Source organism: Lytechinus pictus, chromosome 7, assembly GCF_037042905.1.
Source record: "Lytechinus pictus isolate F3 Inbred chromosome 7, Lp3.0, whole genome shotgun sequence".
Taxonomy (NCBI): Eukaryota; Metazoa; Echinodermata; class Echinoidea; order Temnopleuroida; family Toxopneustidae; genus Lytechinus; species Lytechinus pictus.
This window is the reverse complement of record NC_087251.1, coordinates 22,229,624-22,249,068: the sequence shown is the minus strand read 5'-3', so window position 1 is coordinate 22,249,068 and position 19,445 is coordinate 22,229,624. Positions and strand designations below refer to the sequence as shown.

The window sequence follows — 19,445 nt, the reverse complement described above, 5'->3', positions numbered from 1 at the left end:
TGACCTAACATGTGTGCAAAACAATCCTTGATTACCCATATGTTTATGTTTCATGAACTAGATCCATAAACTTTCTAAGATATGATGCCAAGTTAAAAAATACCCCCAACATGGCCAAAGTTCATTGACCTTACATTACCTTTGATCTTGGTCATTTAATTGACCTGACATGCGCACAGGATATACAGGGATCGGCCTACATGGTTGCACCAGGACTTCCCTGGTTGCACTTATGTCCAAGTTTCATTAACTACATGTGGATCCATAAACTTTTAAAGTTATGACAATTCCATAAATACCCCCAGCATGGTCAAAGTTCATTGACGCTAAGTGACCTTTGACCTAGGTCATGTGACCTGAAACTAAGACAGGGTATTCAGTATGACTTGATTACCTTTATGTTTAAGTTTAATGAACTAGGTCCATATACTTTCTAGGTTATGACAACATTTTAAAAACTTATCCTTGGTTAAGATTTCGATATGTATTCCCCCAACAAGATCTTAGTTCATTGGCCCTAAATGACCATTGATCTTAGTCATGTGACCTGAAACTAAGGCAAGATGTTCAGTAATACTTGATTACTTTTATGTCCCAGTTTCATGAACTAGGTTCATATACTTTCTAAGTTATGATGACATTGGCATTGCTTATTTTATATATCAATGTTGACGACGCTGCCGTCGCCGCCGCCGTCGGAAAAGCAGCGCCTATATAAATACAGAGACAACGAAATATATGTATTGCACCTGTATTTTAATTACCACTAACCATATGTTAGTGATATATTTTTCATGTTTTTCAGGCGCACTCGATAAAACTAACATAGAACAAATGAAAAAAAATGAAAATCCATAATTTATTGTTCGAAATAGACATGAAATGAAATAGTCCGAAAATTTGCTATGCCCAATTGATCATGGGCCCGGCGGCCGCTGTGCAGCACCAGATTGACGAGGTTCTATCCCTTTAATCATTGAACGTCAAACAGGGTAGCAGCAACTCCCATCTTTAACGTCTTTTGGTCTGACGCGGGCGGGGTTTGAACCCCCGACCTCCCGGTTGTGAGACGGACGCTCTACCAACTGAGCCAACACACCGGTCATAGGAATATATACTTGATATATTGCACATAGATGTTAATTAGTGCATTGAGCCAGTAATTCTGATTAAGGCATTGGTTAAAATGGAAAATTACTGTCATAAATGAATTCATCAACATAGAAAACATTAGAAGAGCTGTATTATTTATGTTTTCAGGCTGTTTAATAGGAAATTTTATCTCCTCTCCAATTAAATGTTGGGTTCTTGGAAGTACCCCCCCCCCCTCAAGCCAAAAAATAGTTTATGCCCCTAAAACCCAGTAGGTACAATACGGTAATATATATAGGCCAATTTCATCCCCTCTCGAATTAAATGTTTGGTTCTTTGAAGTACCCCCCCCCCCTCAAGCCAAAAAATAGTTTATACCCCTAAAACCCAGTAGGTGCAATATATATAGGCCAATTTCATCCCCTCTCCACTCAAATGTAGGGTTCTTGGAAGTACCTCCCCCCTCAAGCCAAAAAATAGTTTATGCCCCTAAAACCCAGTAGGTACAATACGGTAATATATATAGGCCAATTTCATCCCCTCTCCAATTAAATGTAGCGTTCTTGGAAGAATCCCCCCCCCCCCCTCAAGCCAAAAAATAGTTTATGCCCCTAAAACCCAGTAGGTACAATATGGTAATATATATAGGCCAATTTCATCCCCTTTCCAATTAAATGTTGGGTTCTTGGAAGTACCCCCCCCCCCTTCAAATCCCTAAAATAGTTTATGCCCCTAAAACCCAGTAGGTACAATACGGTAATATATATAGGCCAATTTCATCCCCTTTCCAATTAAATGTAGGGTTCTTGGAAGTACCCCCCCCCCCCTCAAGCCAAAAAATAGTTTATGCCCCTAAAACCCAGTAGGTACAATACGGTAATATATATAGGCCAATTTCATCCCCTCTCCAATTAAATGTAGCGTTCTTGGAAGAACCCCCCCCCCCTTCAAGCCAAAAAATAGTTTATGCCCCTAAAACCCAGTAGGTACAATACGGTAATATATATAGGCCAATTTCATCCCCTCTCCAATTAAATGTTTGGTTCTTGGAAGTACCCCCGGCCCCCCTCAAGCCAAAAATAGTTTATGCCCCTAAAACCCAGTAGGTACAATACGGTAATATATATAGGCCAATTTCATCCCCTCTCCAATTGAATGTAGGGTTCTTGGAAGTACCCCCCCCCCCATTCAAGTCCCTAAAATAGTTTATGCCCCTAAAACCCAGTAGGTACAATACGGTAATATATATAGGCCAATTTCATTCCCTCTCCAATTAAATGTAGGGTTCTAGGAAGTACCCCCCCCCTCAGGCCCAGAAAATAGTTCATACCCTTAAAACCCAGTAGGTGCAATATATATATAGGCCAATTTCATCCCCTCTCGAATTAAATGTTTGGTTCTTGGAAGTACCCCCCCCCCTCAAGCAAAAAAATAGTTTATACCCCTAAAACCCAGAAGGTGCAATATATATTGGCCAATTTCATCCCCTCTCCACTCAAATGTAGGGTTCTTGGAAGTACCTTCCCCCCCCCCCCCCCCTCAAGCCAAAAAATAGTTTATGCCCCTAAAACCCAGTAGGTACAATACGGTAATATATATAGGCCAATTTCATCCCCTCTCCAATTAAATGTTTGGTTCTTGGAAGTACCCCCGGCCCCCCTCAAGCCAAAAATAGTTTATGCCCCTAAAACCCAGTAGGTACAATACGGTAATATATATAGGCCAATTTCATCCCCTCTCCAATTGAATGTAGGGTTCTTGGAAGTACCCCCCCCCCCCCCCCATTCAAGTCCCTAAAATAGTTTATGCCCCTAAAACCCAGTAGGTACAATACGGTAATATATATAGGCCAATTTCATTCCCTCTCCAATTAAATGTAGGGTTCTAGGAAGTACCCCCCCCCCCTCAGGCCCAGAAAATAGTTCATACCCTTAAAACCCAGTAGGTGCAATATATATATAGGCCAATTTCATCCCCTCTCGAATTAAATGTTTGGTTCTTGGAAGTACCCCCCCCCCTCAAGCAAAAAAATAGTTTATACCCCTAAAACCCAGAAGGTGCAATATATATTGGCCAATTTCATCCCCTCTCCACTCAAATGTAGGGTTCTTGGAAGTACCTTCCCCCCCCCCTCAAGCCAAAAAATAGTTTATGCCCCTAAAACCCAGTAGGTACAATACGGTAATATATATAGGCCAATTTCATCCCCTCTCCAATTAAATGTAGCGTTCTTGGAAGAACCCCCCCCCCCCTCAAGCCAAAAAATAGTTTATGCCCCTAAAACCCAGTAGGTACAATATGGTAATATATATAGGCCAATTTCATCCCCTTTCCAATTAAATGTTGGGTTCTTGGAAGTACCCCCCCTTCAAATCCCCAAAATAGTTTATGCCCCTAAAACCCAGTAGGTACAATACGGTAATATATATAGGCCAATTTCATCCCCTCTCCAATTTAATGTAGGGTTCTTGGAAGTATACCCCCCCCCCTCAAGCCAAAAAATAGTTTATGCCCCTAAAACCCAGTAGGTACATTACGGGAATATATATAGGCCAATTTTATCCCCTCTCCAATTAAATGTTTGGTTCTTAGAAGTACCCCCCCCCCTCAAGCCAAAAAATAGTTTATGCCCCTAAAACCCAGTAGGTACAATACGGTAATATATATAGGCCAATTTCATCCCCTCTCCAATTAAATGTAGGGTTCTTGGAAGTACCCCCCCCCCCCTCAAGCCAGAAAATAGTTTATGCCCCTAAAACCCAGTAGGTACAATTAGGTAATATAATACAGGCCAATTTGATCCCTCTCCACTGAAATGTAGAGTTCTTGGAAGTACCCCCCCCCCCCTCCTTAAGCCAAAACATAATTTATACCCCTCAAACCCAGTAGGTGCAATATATATAAAGGCCAATTTGATCCCCTTTCCACTAAAATGTAGGGTACTTTGAAGAACCCCCTCCCCCTTTCAAGCCAAATCCCCTCGAATTAAGATGACCTTTGACCTTGTTCAGGTGACCAGCAATAAGTTGATATTAAAAAGTAAAACTCAATTACCCTTACATTGAAATTTCTTGGGGAAAATACAATTATTTGTTAAAATTTTCACCCTAAATGACCTTTGACCTTGATCATGTGACCTTCTACTCGGTCAGTGAAACTTGATTGCCCTAATGCCAAAGTTTCAAGAAAAGATCCAGCTATAACATGCGAGACAAAAATGATGAAAACAGCTCAATCATATTTGAATATTTGCCCTTTTAGCCGTCCATACTATGCTGGGATGATTTGCTGAAGTTAGAGGCCGGTAATGTATACAGATATTTTACGCCCCTAAAACCCAGGATTACCTTAATATAATGATCACCAAAGTGTCTGTTTGTATGAATAAAAAATATGTGCCAAAGGATTCTGGAAGAAATTGTGTAATTAATTGCTGAGAAATATGCGCGGATTCTGTCACTTCCGTCGGCGTCGGGTCTTTATTCCAGCAATAATAATACACTGTCCCATGTGTGCCTATCTGTGTTGGTGATATTCAGTGTGAACGTTTTTGTCTCGCCTGCATAGCCCACTCTAGGCGACACCCCAATACTTACCCGCGTTAATAAACTGGGACTCCACTCACGCGCATTTGGGCCGCCCTAGCTTAGAACTAAGCAATATTATCTAGAAATTGTTAAACTCTAGTCATAAAATACGGTATGTTCTATTAAATAAATTGATAATGTTTAATCGGTACTCACCGGTTCTTTTGTTGCATTTTCAGACCATTTCTCACAATTCTTCGTAAATATTTGCGGCAAATTTTGTCGCCATAGACGGCTATACGTCCATCTTTATTAATAAATGGAGCGCCCTTTACGATAGTTGTTAATGCCGCGGAGAAATCGTTAGGCATTTTGGCCTGTGTTCAAGGCGTTCTTTCTGTTTTATTTTTTATATTGAAGATTGTGCATTTGTTGAATAGTACCGTCTACGTCAGGTATGAGATCGAGTGTATAAATACACTCTTCCAAAATAATTATGATTCCGACCTGGCCCTGTTTAACTTCAATCTCTTTCACCTAAATTAGCGATGAATGCTAGCATTATAAAATATATATTATTAACGTCTGACAAAAAGAATAATCAACCGATCAGCTGACGAGAACGCGAATCACGTGATCTTCATATCAGCTTCGATCGCGAGTCAGAAGTGAAGAGCAACTGCCCAGAAAATCAGGAAAAAGCCGTGAAAATGTAAGTTCCCCTTCATTTCTTTCATTTTTTGTTGTTGCTAACGATGCATTTACACTATAAAATTATAATTTAAATAAGAGAAAGGAATATAGCTTGTACTTGTGATATAATATAGAAATATCCTGTTCTCAGAGATTTCTAACCAAAAATACTAGTGATGTCGCCTATGAGGTCCATACATGTAATGTTTGGACCTCATTGTTACTAGGAGTGGCATAGCCATAGCAGAGCGAGACTATAGCCTTATAATGAGTTATAGGCGCCGCTTTTCCGACGGCGGCGTCAACATCAAATCTTAACCTAACTAAGGTTAAGTTTTTGAAATGATATCATAACTTAGAAAGTATATGGACCTAGTTCATGAAACTTGGACATAAGGTATGAAGTATACCCAGTTGTTGTGTGTCCGGACAGGTTGTGTGTCCGGACGATCAATTTTAGAAAGTCATTTGGAAAAATTTACAAGCGAAGTTTCATAAATTTTTAGTACAAAATGTTAGGAAATATTATAAAGAACAAAATAGAAGATGATTACAAGTATTGAATTCATATTTTTAGTGTAATCCAAATACAAAAAAGAAGGCTTCAAAATATTAAAGTGTCCGGACACCCGACCCCCCATCCTACTATTACTAAACATCCTGCCTGAGTTTCAGGTCACATGACTAAGGTCAAAGGTCATTTAGGGTCAATGAACTTAGACCATGTATGTTGGGAGAATTATTTTCAAAATCTATTCTTAACCGAAGGTTAAGTTTTTGAAATGACATCATAACTTAGAAAAAGTATATGGACCTAGTCCATGAAACTTGGACATTAGGTTAATCAAGTACCACTGAATATCCTGTGCAAGTTTCAGGTCACATGACCATGGTCAATGGTCATTTAAGGTGAATGAACTTTGGCTGTGTTGGGGGTCTTTGTTAAATTACCATCCTAACTCTGAAGGTTTATGGATCTAGTTCATAAAACTTGGACATAAGAGTAATCGAGTATCACTGAACATCCTGTACGAGTTTCAGGTCACATGACCATGGTCAAAGGTCAGTTAAGGTCAATGAACTTTGGCCGTGTTGGGGGTATTTGTTGAATTACCATCCTAACTATGAAGTTTATGGATCTATTTCATAAAACTTGGGATATAAGATTAATCAAGTATCACTGAACATCCCCTGTGAGTTTCAGGTCACAAAACCAAGGTCAAAGGTCAGTTAAGGTCAATAAACTTAGGCCATGTTGGGGTAATTGTTGAATTGCCAATCATTAACTTTGAAAGTTTATGGATAGAGTGAATGAAATGTGGACATGGGTGTAGTTGACAAGTCTTAAGTCACCGTTCAAATGTCATCTATGGTCAATGAATGTGGTATTATGTCATTATATGAATGGTGTTTTTGTGAATGATTATTTTATAGTAGTTTTCAAAGTTAGCACTGCTGCTATATTAAATCGCGTAATGCAGGCGAGACTGCCAGAGGCGTTCCACTTGTTTAGCTTAGATATTATGATTTCACAAAGTTCAGTTTATGTAACTGTACCAGATCTAGATCCACGATGATATAGTAATACTGAACCTTGGTTTTACAGACTTTCTCACAAAATCAGTATTTTACTGCAACTACTGTCATTTATTTAGCTTTATTTAAAGACGTTGTGTCGAGGTCCCCGGGGCAACGGTACCGTAAGCATGGTACCTAACCCAGGGAGCTCCCTGGGTTACGGCCCGCGGAGCCCGGGACTCGTCCGTGTAATACGAGGCAGACATGGGTATTCTCCAAAATGGGTTAGAATGGGGTCGCAATAGCACTCCAAATAGAAGGTGAAAAAATTAATTATGTACTTACCTCAGGTCTATCTTGACACAAAATCCTGACATAGAGGCACAAACTGAACCCTCAAAAATAAAAGGAAAAGTTAGAGTCCATGTCGCGTTCTCGGTGACGGTATCGATCTATCTACCTCGAGCGAAGTTCGTGCAGACTCCACTTCACAACCACTACACTACGCTCCACCTATCCGAAATTCGAGGCCGTAAACTCGATCTGATACTCCGAGTGACAAAGGTGGGATTTTATGGGAGGAAAATATAAAATTTATGCAACATCACGATCTTTAAAAACAATTAAAATTAATATTCTTACTTTACACAAAGTTTTACTTCTTTCCTAGACAGGAATAACCGTCGTTTCTGGGGATTTATTCAACAATTTCTGATATTTTACGATCATCCCCATTCACCGACGGTAGTGTGTTAGTGCGAGCCTGCATGAAAGAAGGAGAACGAAGAGACAGAACTTTTCCTCTTTTTTTGAGGGTCCAGTTTGTGCCTCAATGTCAAGATTTTGTGTCATGATAGACCTTCATCCATATTATAATTGAGGTAAGTGCATGATTTATTTGTTCCCCTTGTTTTTTTTTGGGTGCTATTGCGACCCCATTCTACCCCATTTTGGAGAGTGCCCTCTGCCTAATGTTACACGGACGAGTCCTGGGTTAATTTTAGCCAGGTAGGGCTGCCAACTCTCGAAGACAGTCATTTTTTTTTTTTTTGACTCATGAGACTCGTGAGAGTGAGACTCCCTCATTTGGTTTTTCTCCATTTGCATGCATTTCTATCAATCTCAACCTGCCTACTCTTGCCTCAACTGCTCAAGACGCCAAGTCCTGAAACTTCCATCCTACTTCAAAGTGGTCAAGGGGTTGGTTTCTGCCCTTCCTGTTGATAAATTTCTAATTAAAGCAAGACCTAAATCAGTAAATGTAATATCAAAGCTAAGAAATTTGTAAACTTTGATGCAACAAATATGGTAGAAAGACAAGTAACAAATAACTCAATGAAGACATAGTAACACAAAGCAGTTCAAAAACTCTCTTTTTGTGAATGCAACGTTGGCCGGGAATCAACTCCCTAACGAAGTTGTCAGCAGTACTAGGATCACCAGAGGTGTTTAAAGCCAAGATCGAAGTAAGCCACCTTCGTTTCAACTAAACTCATTTGTGCCCTCTCCTAACCCGGTGCATTTTACCTAACGGTCCTGCACTGTATTACATCCAGATATTGATAGACATTAGCCTCTGGGATTCTCATTCGGCTCAACTACCGGTATTTAACGTTAGTAAAATATACTTAGTAACAAGTTAGATGTCTAACTCTAACTGTTATTTAGGCTAAGTACTGTGTTTGGGCTGCAGTAAAGTTAGACCAAGACAGCTGGCATAACCAGGAGGAGGCTCCTGGAGATTAATGTCATATCACTGACGTGCTTAATCTCCACAGAGCCAGGTACGAGATGCGATTGTTCTACATGCACAGAGTATTTTGGCAACAATAATGTTGCTCCAAAATACTTGTTTTCTTTAGGGTTTTGAGCCCAAAGCCATCTTGCCGTCTTTGTTATCGTAGCCCAGCTACAACAAGACGCGACAATATCATGAGCAGTGCTAACTTAGATGAAAAAAATACTTGCATTGGCCGACAAATATCACGAATCTTACCTTAAAATTACCATTCCGGGGTTAACAAATGCAAAATCCCCCCGACTGTCTTAATTTGATTTAAAAAATATATAAAAAGAACTGGACCAAAATAAAGATTACTCTATTCCGTTTAGGCCTGAAATGCACCAAAACGGGGGAAAAATAAAAGGAAAAAAAACAGTGACTTACTTTGGCTGTCGCGCAACTCCCAGTTCCCTGGTTTATCCAAACGTTTATCCAAACTTAAAGGTAAATGCTAGTTTTGGTAACGATTTCAAAATGAGTTCGTACAGAATCCAATGAAATGACCACCAAAGTGTCTGTTTGTATAAATAAAACGCATGTGCCAAAGGATTCTGGAAGAAATTGTGTAATTGCTGAGAAATCAGCAAATAAGCACAGGATTCGGGTAGAGTGTCGGGCCCGACGCTCAAAGCAATAATTATACACTGTCCCACGTGCGCTTATCTGTGTTGGGGAAGTTCAGTCTGAACATTTTTCAGCGTAGATTTCAAGATTTCACAAAGTTCAGTTTATGTAACTGTACCAGATCTAGATCCTCGATGATATACTGACAATTAAGCCTGGTTTTACAGACTTTCTCATGAAATCAGTGTTTACTGCAACTAGTGGAATTTCTCTTTAATACATAAACATATGGCCATTGAGTTAGAACTTCGGTCTCTTTAATTGGTGAGTGGAGCCAACAGAAGTCAGCGGAACAACCAATATAACAGAAACAGAGACCGATGCTTTTCATGCTTTTGGTCTAGTTATATTATAGATCTAATTATTATTTAGCACTTGTCTAATTTTAACAGTGGACAATCAAGTTGGAAGTTGCGTTACATTCTAAAAGTTGTTTTAATTAGACTTAAATCTAGACTCTCATCATGATTTTTTTTATTTCACAAAATATATTCAATTATAAGTAAGTAGATCTATGCCAAAAAGTTTCTATGGCCCTGGAAGGCGGGGTGCTGCACTGCCATGCTTTCTGGTAGGTGTTTAAAAATTGAGAAATGTAAGCAAAAGGACCAAATATTTTGAAAACCTTTTTTTACCTATCTAATTTCTCGGGACAGAAATAACCTTCATTTTGTAGTGAAAAATTAGTGAAACTTTTTTTTTTTTGCTTCTCAAATTTACATCAACACCCCCAGTCGTTCCCAGGGCCTGAAAAGTCTCATAAAAGTTAGAGAGAAATATAGTATTTTCTGGAAAAAACCTTGGCCAGTCATTTGCAGATAACAAAAAGATCATGAAGATGGTGCCCCATGTCTTGGCACCCATTCTTTTTACACACAATTCAGGGATTTTGATGAGAAAGACTGCATTTTGAGGTCTTCACATGAAATGCCAAAAATTCATTATTTTCCACCAGTTGGATTTTTTACTGAATATCTTTCTATGTTGCATGTATTAATTTTCTAAAGTGAAGTAACTGTTGGATCTAGATCTAACCCAAAATGAAATTTTGACATCAGTAAGTGTAACTAAAATGTACTGATCCTGGGGACCGTTGCATAAAAATTTTGCCATATAAATCTCTGGCATTTTTTTTGTCAGAGTTTTTTAATGTTTAATTTTCAATGGCATAATTTTGTTTGTGACATTATCACAAGAGTCTGAAAATTTTGTTGGATAGACTCTATATGTTCTTTATGAGCTGTAATTCCTTGAGAGCAGGGAAGGGGAAAATGAAAGTAAGGCTGCTTACGTTGGTGCTTATCCATGAAAAGCGGTCATTTGGGTTCCGACATACAAAGTTCTGAGTTGGTTTAAAGCAATACAAAACAGCATTTTGGTTAATAAATATTGATTACCAGTAACTTTTCATAATCAGCAGTATTTTGGTCATATTGTGTTACCGTGATATATATCAACATAATCATTAAACCATTATTGAATATTCAATATATAATTTTTAATTATTGCATAATTATCAAATTATTGCCCAGCACTACCACCCACCCCCGCATATCCACAGGCCTGAATGATATTTAATAGGAAGTTGTTGAAGAATGAATATTCCTAGCATAAATAATCATCTGTCTTTGCTTTCCTAGAATCAAGATGCCATCTGCTTGTGAAGTTGGGATTGATGATATTGAAGACATCATATCAGCTGGAGATGTCACACCAAAGGAAAGATTTGCAAACAAACAGGATGTAATGCCCAAAGTGATGAATAGAAAGAAAGACAGAAGGAAAAAAGAGGAAGATATCAGAGCAGACAGGTATTGCCAAATTTTCTTAATTTAAATTGAGTCTCAAGTTTGGTTGGAGTGTGTGTGCCCTTTGTTACAGCATGGGGGCCCGTTTCATTAAAAAACCCTAAAACGTTGCCATTATGAAATTCTAATGGATAACTTGATTCTTATTGGCTGCTAGGTCCTGTTACCATGGTAGCCAATACCAAAGTTACCAAAATCACAAGTTCTTTACGATATGCATGCTTAAGTTAGATTTTGGGGATCCTTGTTTGATGAGTACAAGTAAGTTTCAACCCATAGGTGTGTATAAGTTTCACTGAAAATCTGAAATTAATAACTCTCAGAGAGAACAATTTTTTTTTAATTTTGGAGCATATCCATTTAAGAAAGGGCAAGGCCCCTCAAAATAAAAAAAAAAATTATTCTGTCTGACATTTAATCATTTCACGTAAATAATGTAAACTTCAGTGTACAGTACAAAGTTATTTTAGGGCTTTACATTTGGGTATATTCCATTATCACCAGCGTAAAATTAATAAAAGTTGATCCCCATTAAACAATTTCCAAACTCCTTGTTTTCTGCTACTTACATGTTCAGTACCTCTCATTTAAACAGTAGAGTTGGGAAAAAGTCAAACAGAGCCTTAGGGTCTAGCAACTCTTTTTAACATAAGATTTGTACAGCTTTGAAAAACCTGAAACAAAGAAAGACCTTAATTCGGAGCAAAAGGTTTGATAAAAATAATCCTGTTTGTAGTTGCAATATACAGTGCGTCCCACAAAAAACGAAACGGAGATTTATTGATGATTTATCATAACTTAATCACAAATACAATAGACAAATGACCTACCATTGTAAAGCTTAGAATCTCCTCTTTCATCTGAAATTACTTAGATTACTTCTCATTCACGCATGAGTGAGCAAAAACAATTTGAAGAGGGAATACCAAAAAGTCATTTGGCAGGCTGTATCTGGGTTTCAAAAAGAAAACCACATTTCTAAAAAGTTCAATATCTGCTCTTTAATTTGATACCTCAATTACAGAAAATGGTCAAGAAATAAGAAAGTTCTGGTTATTTGAAATAAGGCTTGAATTTCAATAATTTCATAAAATTAAGAGGTTTTACAGGCTAGCGTTCAAACTCACTCGACACTCCGTTTTGTTGACGATCAGCCATGCATGAAGTCTTTTGTTAACCATGCGACAGCTTCTGTGGGAAACCGGTGAAAAAACGTTTATTTAATGAAATTATGGAAATACAAGCATTGTTTCGAGGGAACGTAACTTTTTTACTTCTTGACCATTTTTTGTGATTAAGGTATCAAATTAAAGAGCAGATATTGAACTTTTTGAGCATGTGATTTTCTTTTTAAAATTCAGATACCCCCCGCCAAATGAGTTTTTGGTATCCTTTCTTCAAATTGTTTTTGCTCCCTCATGCGTGAATGAGGAATAATCTAAGTAATATCAGATGAAAGAGGAGATTCTAAGCTTTACATTGGTAGGTCATTTGTCTATTATATTTGTGATTAAGTTATGATAAATCATAGCTAAATCTCGGTTTCGTTTTTTCTGGGAAGCACTGTATATCACAAATTCAAATTTCATGAGAGCTCTTGCCTACTTGTGCAGTTTATATAAAAATGCTCATACCTGTACAAAAAATGTTTATTGGCCTTGAAAACTTATATTTTCTTTCAGGTATGGCTATACGTAGTTTACATCTTCATACCTCAATTTAATGTACTAAATATTTTGACATGGAAAATACTGACTACACACTTTACAATACATGAACTCTAATTTATTTTACATTGGAGAATTTGTATTCTATTTCTATGTGTATTCTATTGTTCCTGTTAATTTGTTTCAGCATTATTCCAGGAACCCAAAAAATCTTTGTGAAGACATGGGGTTGCTCACACAATAGCTCTGATGGAGAGTATATGGCAGGTCAGCTTGCAAACTATGGGTATTCAATTACTGGTAAGTCCCAGGTATATCACAATCAGACCATTTCACATCTCAATAGAAGAGTAAAATAAAGAATCTATTGTGGTTTGATTTTGAATTTCACATTTTATACTTTGGGAAAAAATGTCAAAAGACAAAAAAAAACAAACCATGATTATGGTGTGGATGATGTTGATGATATTTATGATGATAATGGTGATGATGACAATGGCAGATAAGGATGGTGGTGATTGTGGCACGGTTATGGTGACGGTGGCACGATGATGGTGGTGGTGGTGGTGGTGGTGGTGATGATGATTATGATGATGATGATGATGTGGTTGCAATGATGATAGTGATGATAATAGTGTAGATAATGCCTGCAAATGGATGCTTCTTTTCTTACACCAATTAACAGATGATTCAACTGGAGCTGATGTCTGGCTGCTCAACAGCTGTACAGTGAAGAACCCGGCTGAAGATCATTTCAGGAATGAAATCCAGAAAGCACAGCAGCAGGGCAAAGCTCTGGTTCTAGCTGGCTGTGTACCTCAGGCCCAGCCAAGAGCTAAATACATTCAAGGGGTCAGTGTCATTGGTGTGCAACAAATCGACAGGGTGGTGGAAGTTGTCGAAGAGACCATAAAGGGTGAAGTATTCCAATTTCATTCTGACATGCTCATCAAAAGTCACTTCAATTAAACTTTGATGATTGTGTGACTTCAGTTTATCTTGCAGAGAACCAAGTAATTTGATTTCTATAGTAAACTGATATCTTTCACAGCTCTCAACTGATAACTTAGATGAGATTTGTTTTGAATGTCTTTTCTTCTTTCGTTTCCTCAAGATAGGCACTTCACATCTGTTTATAAGGAAGATACTAGAAAATGCCTCTCAACAAAGCATTCATTGGTGCACTGAGGAAAACAGAATTCTGTGAAAGTGTCAGAAGAACATATATCAATGTTATCCACTCTGAATTAAATCAGCATGCAAAGACTAAATCAATCTAAATGCTGATGGAAGAGCATTCCTATTGTCAAGCATCAAGATTTTATATAATGTGATCCAGTCAGAATTGCTGCAATGAAAAATATGCCTATTAAGCCAAACTCAAAACCTTATCTTTAAGCTAACCTTAAGTTCCTTTCCGTGATCCCAACCCTCACAGTTTTATTGTCTCGCCTGCGTAGCGGAGCGAGACATAGGTATCACTATTTCCGGCGTCGGCGTCGTCAACAATTGTGTTGTACACCCTATAACTTTCTATAGCTTCGAAGTGGGATCACCAAATTCATACCAGAGGTCCATCTCCTGAAGGCACAGGTCAAGTTCGAATATGAGTCGAATTTTAATAAGGTCAAAGGTCAATGAACTTTTCATGACTGGCACTGTGCTGTGTTGTACAAACAATAACTTTCTATAGCTTCGAGGTGAGATCGCCAAATTCATACCAGAGGTCCATCTCCTGAAGGCACAGGTCAAGTTCGAATATGAGTCGAATGTGAATAAGGTCAAAGGTCAATGAACTTTCCATGACTGGCACTGTGCTGTGTTGTACACACAATAACTTTCTATAGCTTCGAGGTGGGATCACCAAATTCATACCATAGGTCCATCTCTTGAAGGTGCAGGTCAAGTTCGAATGTGAGTTGAATTTGAGTAAGGTCAAAGGTCAATGAACTTTCTATGACTGGCACTGTGCTGTGTTGTACACACAATAACTTTCTATAGCTTCAAGGTGAGATCACCAAATTCATAACGGAGGTCCATCTCCTGAAGGCACAGGTCAAGTTCGAATATGAGTCGAATGTGAATAAGGTCAAAGGTCAATGAACTTTCCATGACTGGCACTGTGCTGTGTTGTACACACAATATCTTTCTATAGCTTCGAGGTGGGATCACCAAATTCATACCAGAGGTCCATCTCTTGAAGGTGCAGGTCAAGTTCGAATGTGAGTTGAATTTGATTAAGGTCAAAGGTCAATGAACTTTCTATAGCTTCGAGGTGAGATTGCCAAATTCATACAAGAGGTCCATCTCTTGAAGGTGCGGGTCAAGTTCAAATGTGAGCCGAACTTGAATAAGGTCAATGAACTTTCCATGACTGGCACTGTGCTATGTTGTACACACAATAACTTTCTATAGCTTCGAGGTGGGATCACCAAATTCATACCAGAGGTCCATCTCCTGAAGGCACAGGTCAAGTTCGAATATGAGTTGAATTTGAATAAGATCAAAGGTCAATGAACTTTCCATGACTGGCACTGTGCTGTGTTGTACACACAATAACTTTCTATAGCTTCGAGGTGGGATCGCCAAACTCGTAACAGAGGTCCATCTTCTAAGTCATATAGCATAGTTTTGACATGCAGTCTCTTCATGACTGCAATATGCAGGCGAGACAACGCTTGGCGTTTGCCTTGTTTATTACAGGGAATACAGTGAGATTGTTTGGCCAGAAGAAGAAGGAAGGAAAGAAGATTGGTGGGGCTAGTCTGGACCTGCCAAAGATAAGGAGAAATCCGCTGGTAGAAATCCTCGCAATAAATACAGGGTAAGTACTGAACACAAGGGTTCCATAACAAAGCTTAAAGATAAATACCAGTTGTGGCAACGATCTCAAAATGAGTTTGAACAGAATCCAATGAAATTAAAACAAAGTGTTTGTATGTATTTAAAATAAACATGTATCAAAAAGCTCTGGAAGAAAATGTGTAATTGCTGAGAAATTAGCTAAATAAGCACAGATTTCCATCAAATGTCAAGTATTTTGCGAAGCAATATTAATACACTGTCCCACATATGCTTTTCTGTGTTGGTGATCATCAGCATTATCGGGGCTAAGATTTTATGATTTTACAAAGATAAGTTTACATTAGTGTACCAGATCTAGATGTTTGATAATATTTGACAATTAACCATGATTTAAAAGACTTTCTCATGAAATAATTGTTTGCTGCAACTACTGTATTTTACCTTTAATAATTGATCTTAGATGTTTTATAGATTGTATTTATGATATGTACAGTCAATGATGAAATCAACTATATAATCAATCACTAAGCTTTATGCAATGGAACCCTGCTGATCTTTATATAATATTGACTGGCTTTGAGGGAGATATCATTTATATTACCTGAAGTAGTCTCATTGCCCGAGTCTTGACGAGGGCAATTTGAGGGAAATATAATGTGTATCTCCCGAAAATTAAAGGCGGTCAATATTATTATTACTATTGCCTGTAGGCTTACTGCTGTATAATGTTACAAGGATGATGGAGATAGAAAAATAAAATATTGCTCTTGTGGTTTCTTACTCTTATTTTTGTTTTTCTTCTATTCATTACTCGTCAAACTGGGAATGCTTTGCAGTCTTTGCAGTTTGAAATCCACTCATGTAAGGCTCTCATTCAGGACAGCAATATCTCTGTTTGTCATGGATATTTCTGGTAGTTTTGGATTGATTTCATGTTTTGTTTTCCTTTATTCCACCAGCTGCCTAAACCAATGCACCTATTGCAAGACAAAGCATGCAAGGGGAGAACTTGGTAGTTACCCACCAGAAGAATTAGTTGCCAGAGCAAAACAGTCTTTTGATGGTAAGCTTATGACAACTGTCCTGCATTTTACTTTATATTGGCTATGAAGAAATGTGAGGATTGGTATTAAGAAGCTGCTTTCGGGAATCCTGCGGGAGAGACCTTTGATTTTGGACAAGGTGCGTAGAGGGCCATCATAGTTAGATGTCTCTCAGCCAATAACTTTCTTGGCTATTGCTATAAGCTCCAGTTAATTCATTTTGTAAAACACATTTGAACATTGACATAGAAAATGCACTCTAGAAATACTACCCCTCTTGTAGTATCTGAATACCAGTTTTTAATTTTCACATATTTTATTGAAAAAGTAATTTATATGACACTCTCAATGGCTTGTATAATACAAGCAAGACTATCAGGGGTGCTTCATTTGCTTTATCATCTTCCTCCCTAGTAAAATCTTTTCATTATCTAACATTTGGCATTGACATTAGATGAACCAATCTGTATATTTAAGAGAGGAGTCTCATTAGTAAAAGCTTTCCATCAAATGATTATGCTGGAAGATTTATCATGTCATAAAATGTAGATGCAGTGACCAGCTAGCTTTACTGCCTGATCCCAATGACCCCATCAGGTACAAACATGTAGCGTTAAATGCACCCTCATATGTCACCATTGAGTGACGTTTGACATTTTATTATTTATGTTAGGAAAATCAACTTGATCAACGTTGTCTCACTGTACATGTATGTTGTAGCTAACCTGCACCACCAAGGCTGCAAGGCAGGCCGCACATATACACACAAATTCAGAGGTCTTCTGAAAGCTTTTATCGCAATAAGAGCTATTGATTATTCAACTCCTCTCCTCTGTTAACTGGGCATGCGCACAGATGAAGAATTTCCCATCATACACACGCACACACTGGTTCAGACCTTCTGGTGTAGCTGTTATTTCATTCAATACAAAATTGTAACTAGCAGTTTAAAGTAAAAGTTAATTGTTTGATTTATTTTCTCAATTATTTTTCTTGTCAATAGAGGGAGTCTGTGAGATCTGGCTGACCAGTGAGGACACAGGTGCCTATGGCATTGATATAGGAGTGACCATTGTTGAGCTCCTTGACCAGTTAGTAGATGTCATACCAGAGGGATGTATGATGAGGATAGGCATGACCAATCCACCTTATATTCTTGACCATTTAGAGGTGAGTTTAAAAAAGGTCACTTCCCCAATCCCATTGATCCTTTATACAATTCCAGAATTTTCAAACACCAAAAAATAAACACCTATTTCATAGAGCATAACAAGTTAATGTTTCATTTGTAGCGAGTTGTATGATTTCTTACCTAGTACTTTTATTTTGTTATGTGCATCATTGTCAAGTACGCTGAATTATTGCTGTGTTAAAATAATAAAATGTTATATTAATGATAACATTAAAAGTTACAAATATCAAAATTGGTAACTGAATTTCATTTGTATTTGAAATTGATATCCTTTCATTATGACACCTATTTAATTGCTAAACACCATCTCTTGATTTTTACTCTGGTTCACGATGAGCAGAAGTCTGCAACCTGTATATTTTCCTTTAGTAGCCATCATAATCATTCTGTATCATTGAGGCTGATGAGGCCCATCTCACATGACAGCCTCATTCAGACAAGATGTGATAAAGCTTAGCATCATAGCTCAGCAGCATTCAATAGGATAGGACATTATGAAAGCGAATGAGGCATCAACAAATTTTTGGATGTGCAATATTTTTTTTTTCACAAGACAGAAAAAAACCTTCTCTAATCAGATTTCTAATAATAACATAAAGGATCATTTGTAAAAGGCTGCTCAGGTTATGGAGACAAACTCATGAACTCATTATGAAGTAATTTGGCATAGCTCATGCTATCATTATGGAATCCCTATGATGTCAAAAGTTTATCAGTGCAACTTCATACAATTTTGGGGACGTGGAGCGTGTAATCCGCATTGATTATTAAAAGTGATAAGATTTGTCTTATCATGTCTGAACACTGGAAACTATTGCTGAGCATTGTGTCACTAAATCTGAACAAGGCTAAACACACTAATTGCTATTGTGTCTGTGTGTAATATTTCTATAGGGTATTGCCAGGATACTACGCCATCCTAGGGTATACTCCTTCCTTCACATACCAATTCAATCAGGGTCAGATTCGGTTCTCATGGACATGAAGAGAGAATACTGCTCTGATGACTTCAGGCAAATTGTGAAGTTCCTCAGAAAAGAGTAAGATTTTAAGAAAAATATTCTTGACAGGGAGTTTATTTTGAGGCTCACGACTTACATGTAATACTAGCAGCGATATAGGCTCTGTAATAGGACTACGACCATTTCACCACCATGCATAATACTTGTTTGAAAAATACATTACATGGTCATAATGTCTCAATTGAAATAAATATACTTTCCCTGTTATTCTAAATATCCAACCAGAAATTGTTTTGAAAATAAGAACAAAAATAGAACCGTCATGCAAGGATTTTTGGCAAGTTTAAAGAAACTACATCATACTTCCACTTCTGTTCTCTTTCGCCCCTCTAAAAGAATATTGAATTAAATTAAAAGTGAGATAGAAAAGAATAAGTTTTGTTATTAAACATGACATTGGTACCTAAAAAGGTTTGCAAAGAATATCATATTTAAAAATAAAAAAAGGAAAATCCAGCATAAAATTTTGCCTTATCAGTCAGCTGAGGGATGCTGAATTTGTTATTAAGAAACCTTAAACTATTTTTTTAATTTGCCTAAAAATGAATGCCTGCTGACATTTCCACTTTACAAAAATTTAGAGCAAACCCTCAACTGTAAGTTTAATACATTCACACCCTTAGCCAAATGTTAGTGTGCTTGTGAAAGCCATTCAGAATTAGGTAATTTTT

The 19,445-nt window shown here is 37.6% G+C and overlaps 1 protein-coding gene across 5 annotated transcripts in view; it reads left to right on the top strand.

Annotated features, from left to right (window-relative positions):
- Nucleotides 1–4,218: 4,218 nt before the first annotated feature.
- The window catches only part of LOC129264745 (threonylcarbamoyladenosine tRNA methylthiotransferase-like), a 28,575-nt gene continuing 13,348 nt past the window's right edge, over nucleotides 4,219–19,445 (top strand). Inside the window, exons 1-8 of one of the 5 annotated variants that reach the window (XM_064102210.1) lie at nucleotides 4,219–4,396; nucleotides 10,878–11,048; nucleotides 12,900–13,012; nucleotides 13,398–13,628; nucleotides 15,416–15,536; nucleotides 16,477–16,580; nucleotides 17,564–17,730; nucleotides 18,647–18,792. In XM_064102210.1, coding sequence (XP_063958280.1) covers nucleotides 10,885–11,048; nucleotides 12,900–13,012; nucleotides 13,398–13,628; nucleotides 15,416–15,536; nucleotides 16,477–16,580; nucleotides 17,564–17,730; nucleotides 18,647–18,792 — 1,046 coding nt within the window. In that variant the 5' untranslated portion in view covers nucleotides 4,219–4,396; nucleotides 10,878–10,884. Of the gene's footprint in view, nucleotides 4,397–4,527; nucleotides 4,792–5,248; nucleotides 5,332–6,207; nucleotides 6,375–7,499; nucleotides 7,712–10,877; nucleotides 11,049–12,899; nucleotides 13,013–13,397; nucleotides 13,629–15,415; nucleotides 15,537–16,476; nucleotides 16,581–17,563; nucleotides 17,731–18,646; nucleotides 18,793–19,445 lie in introns of those variants that run through there. The other 4 variants (XM_064102212.1, XM_064102214.1, XM_064102213.1 and 1 more) reach the window with 4 other exon arrangements.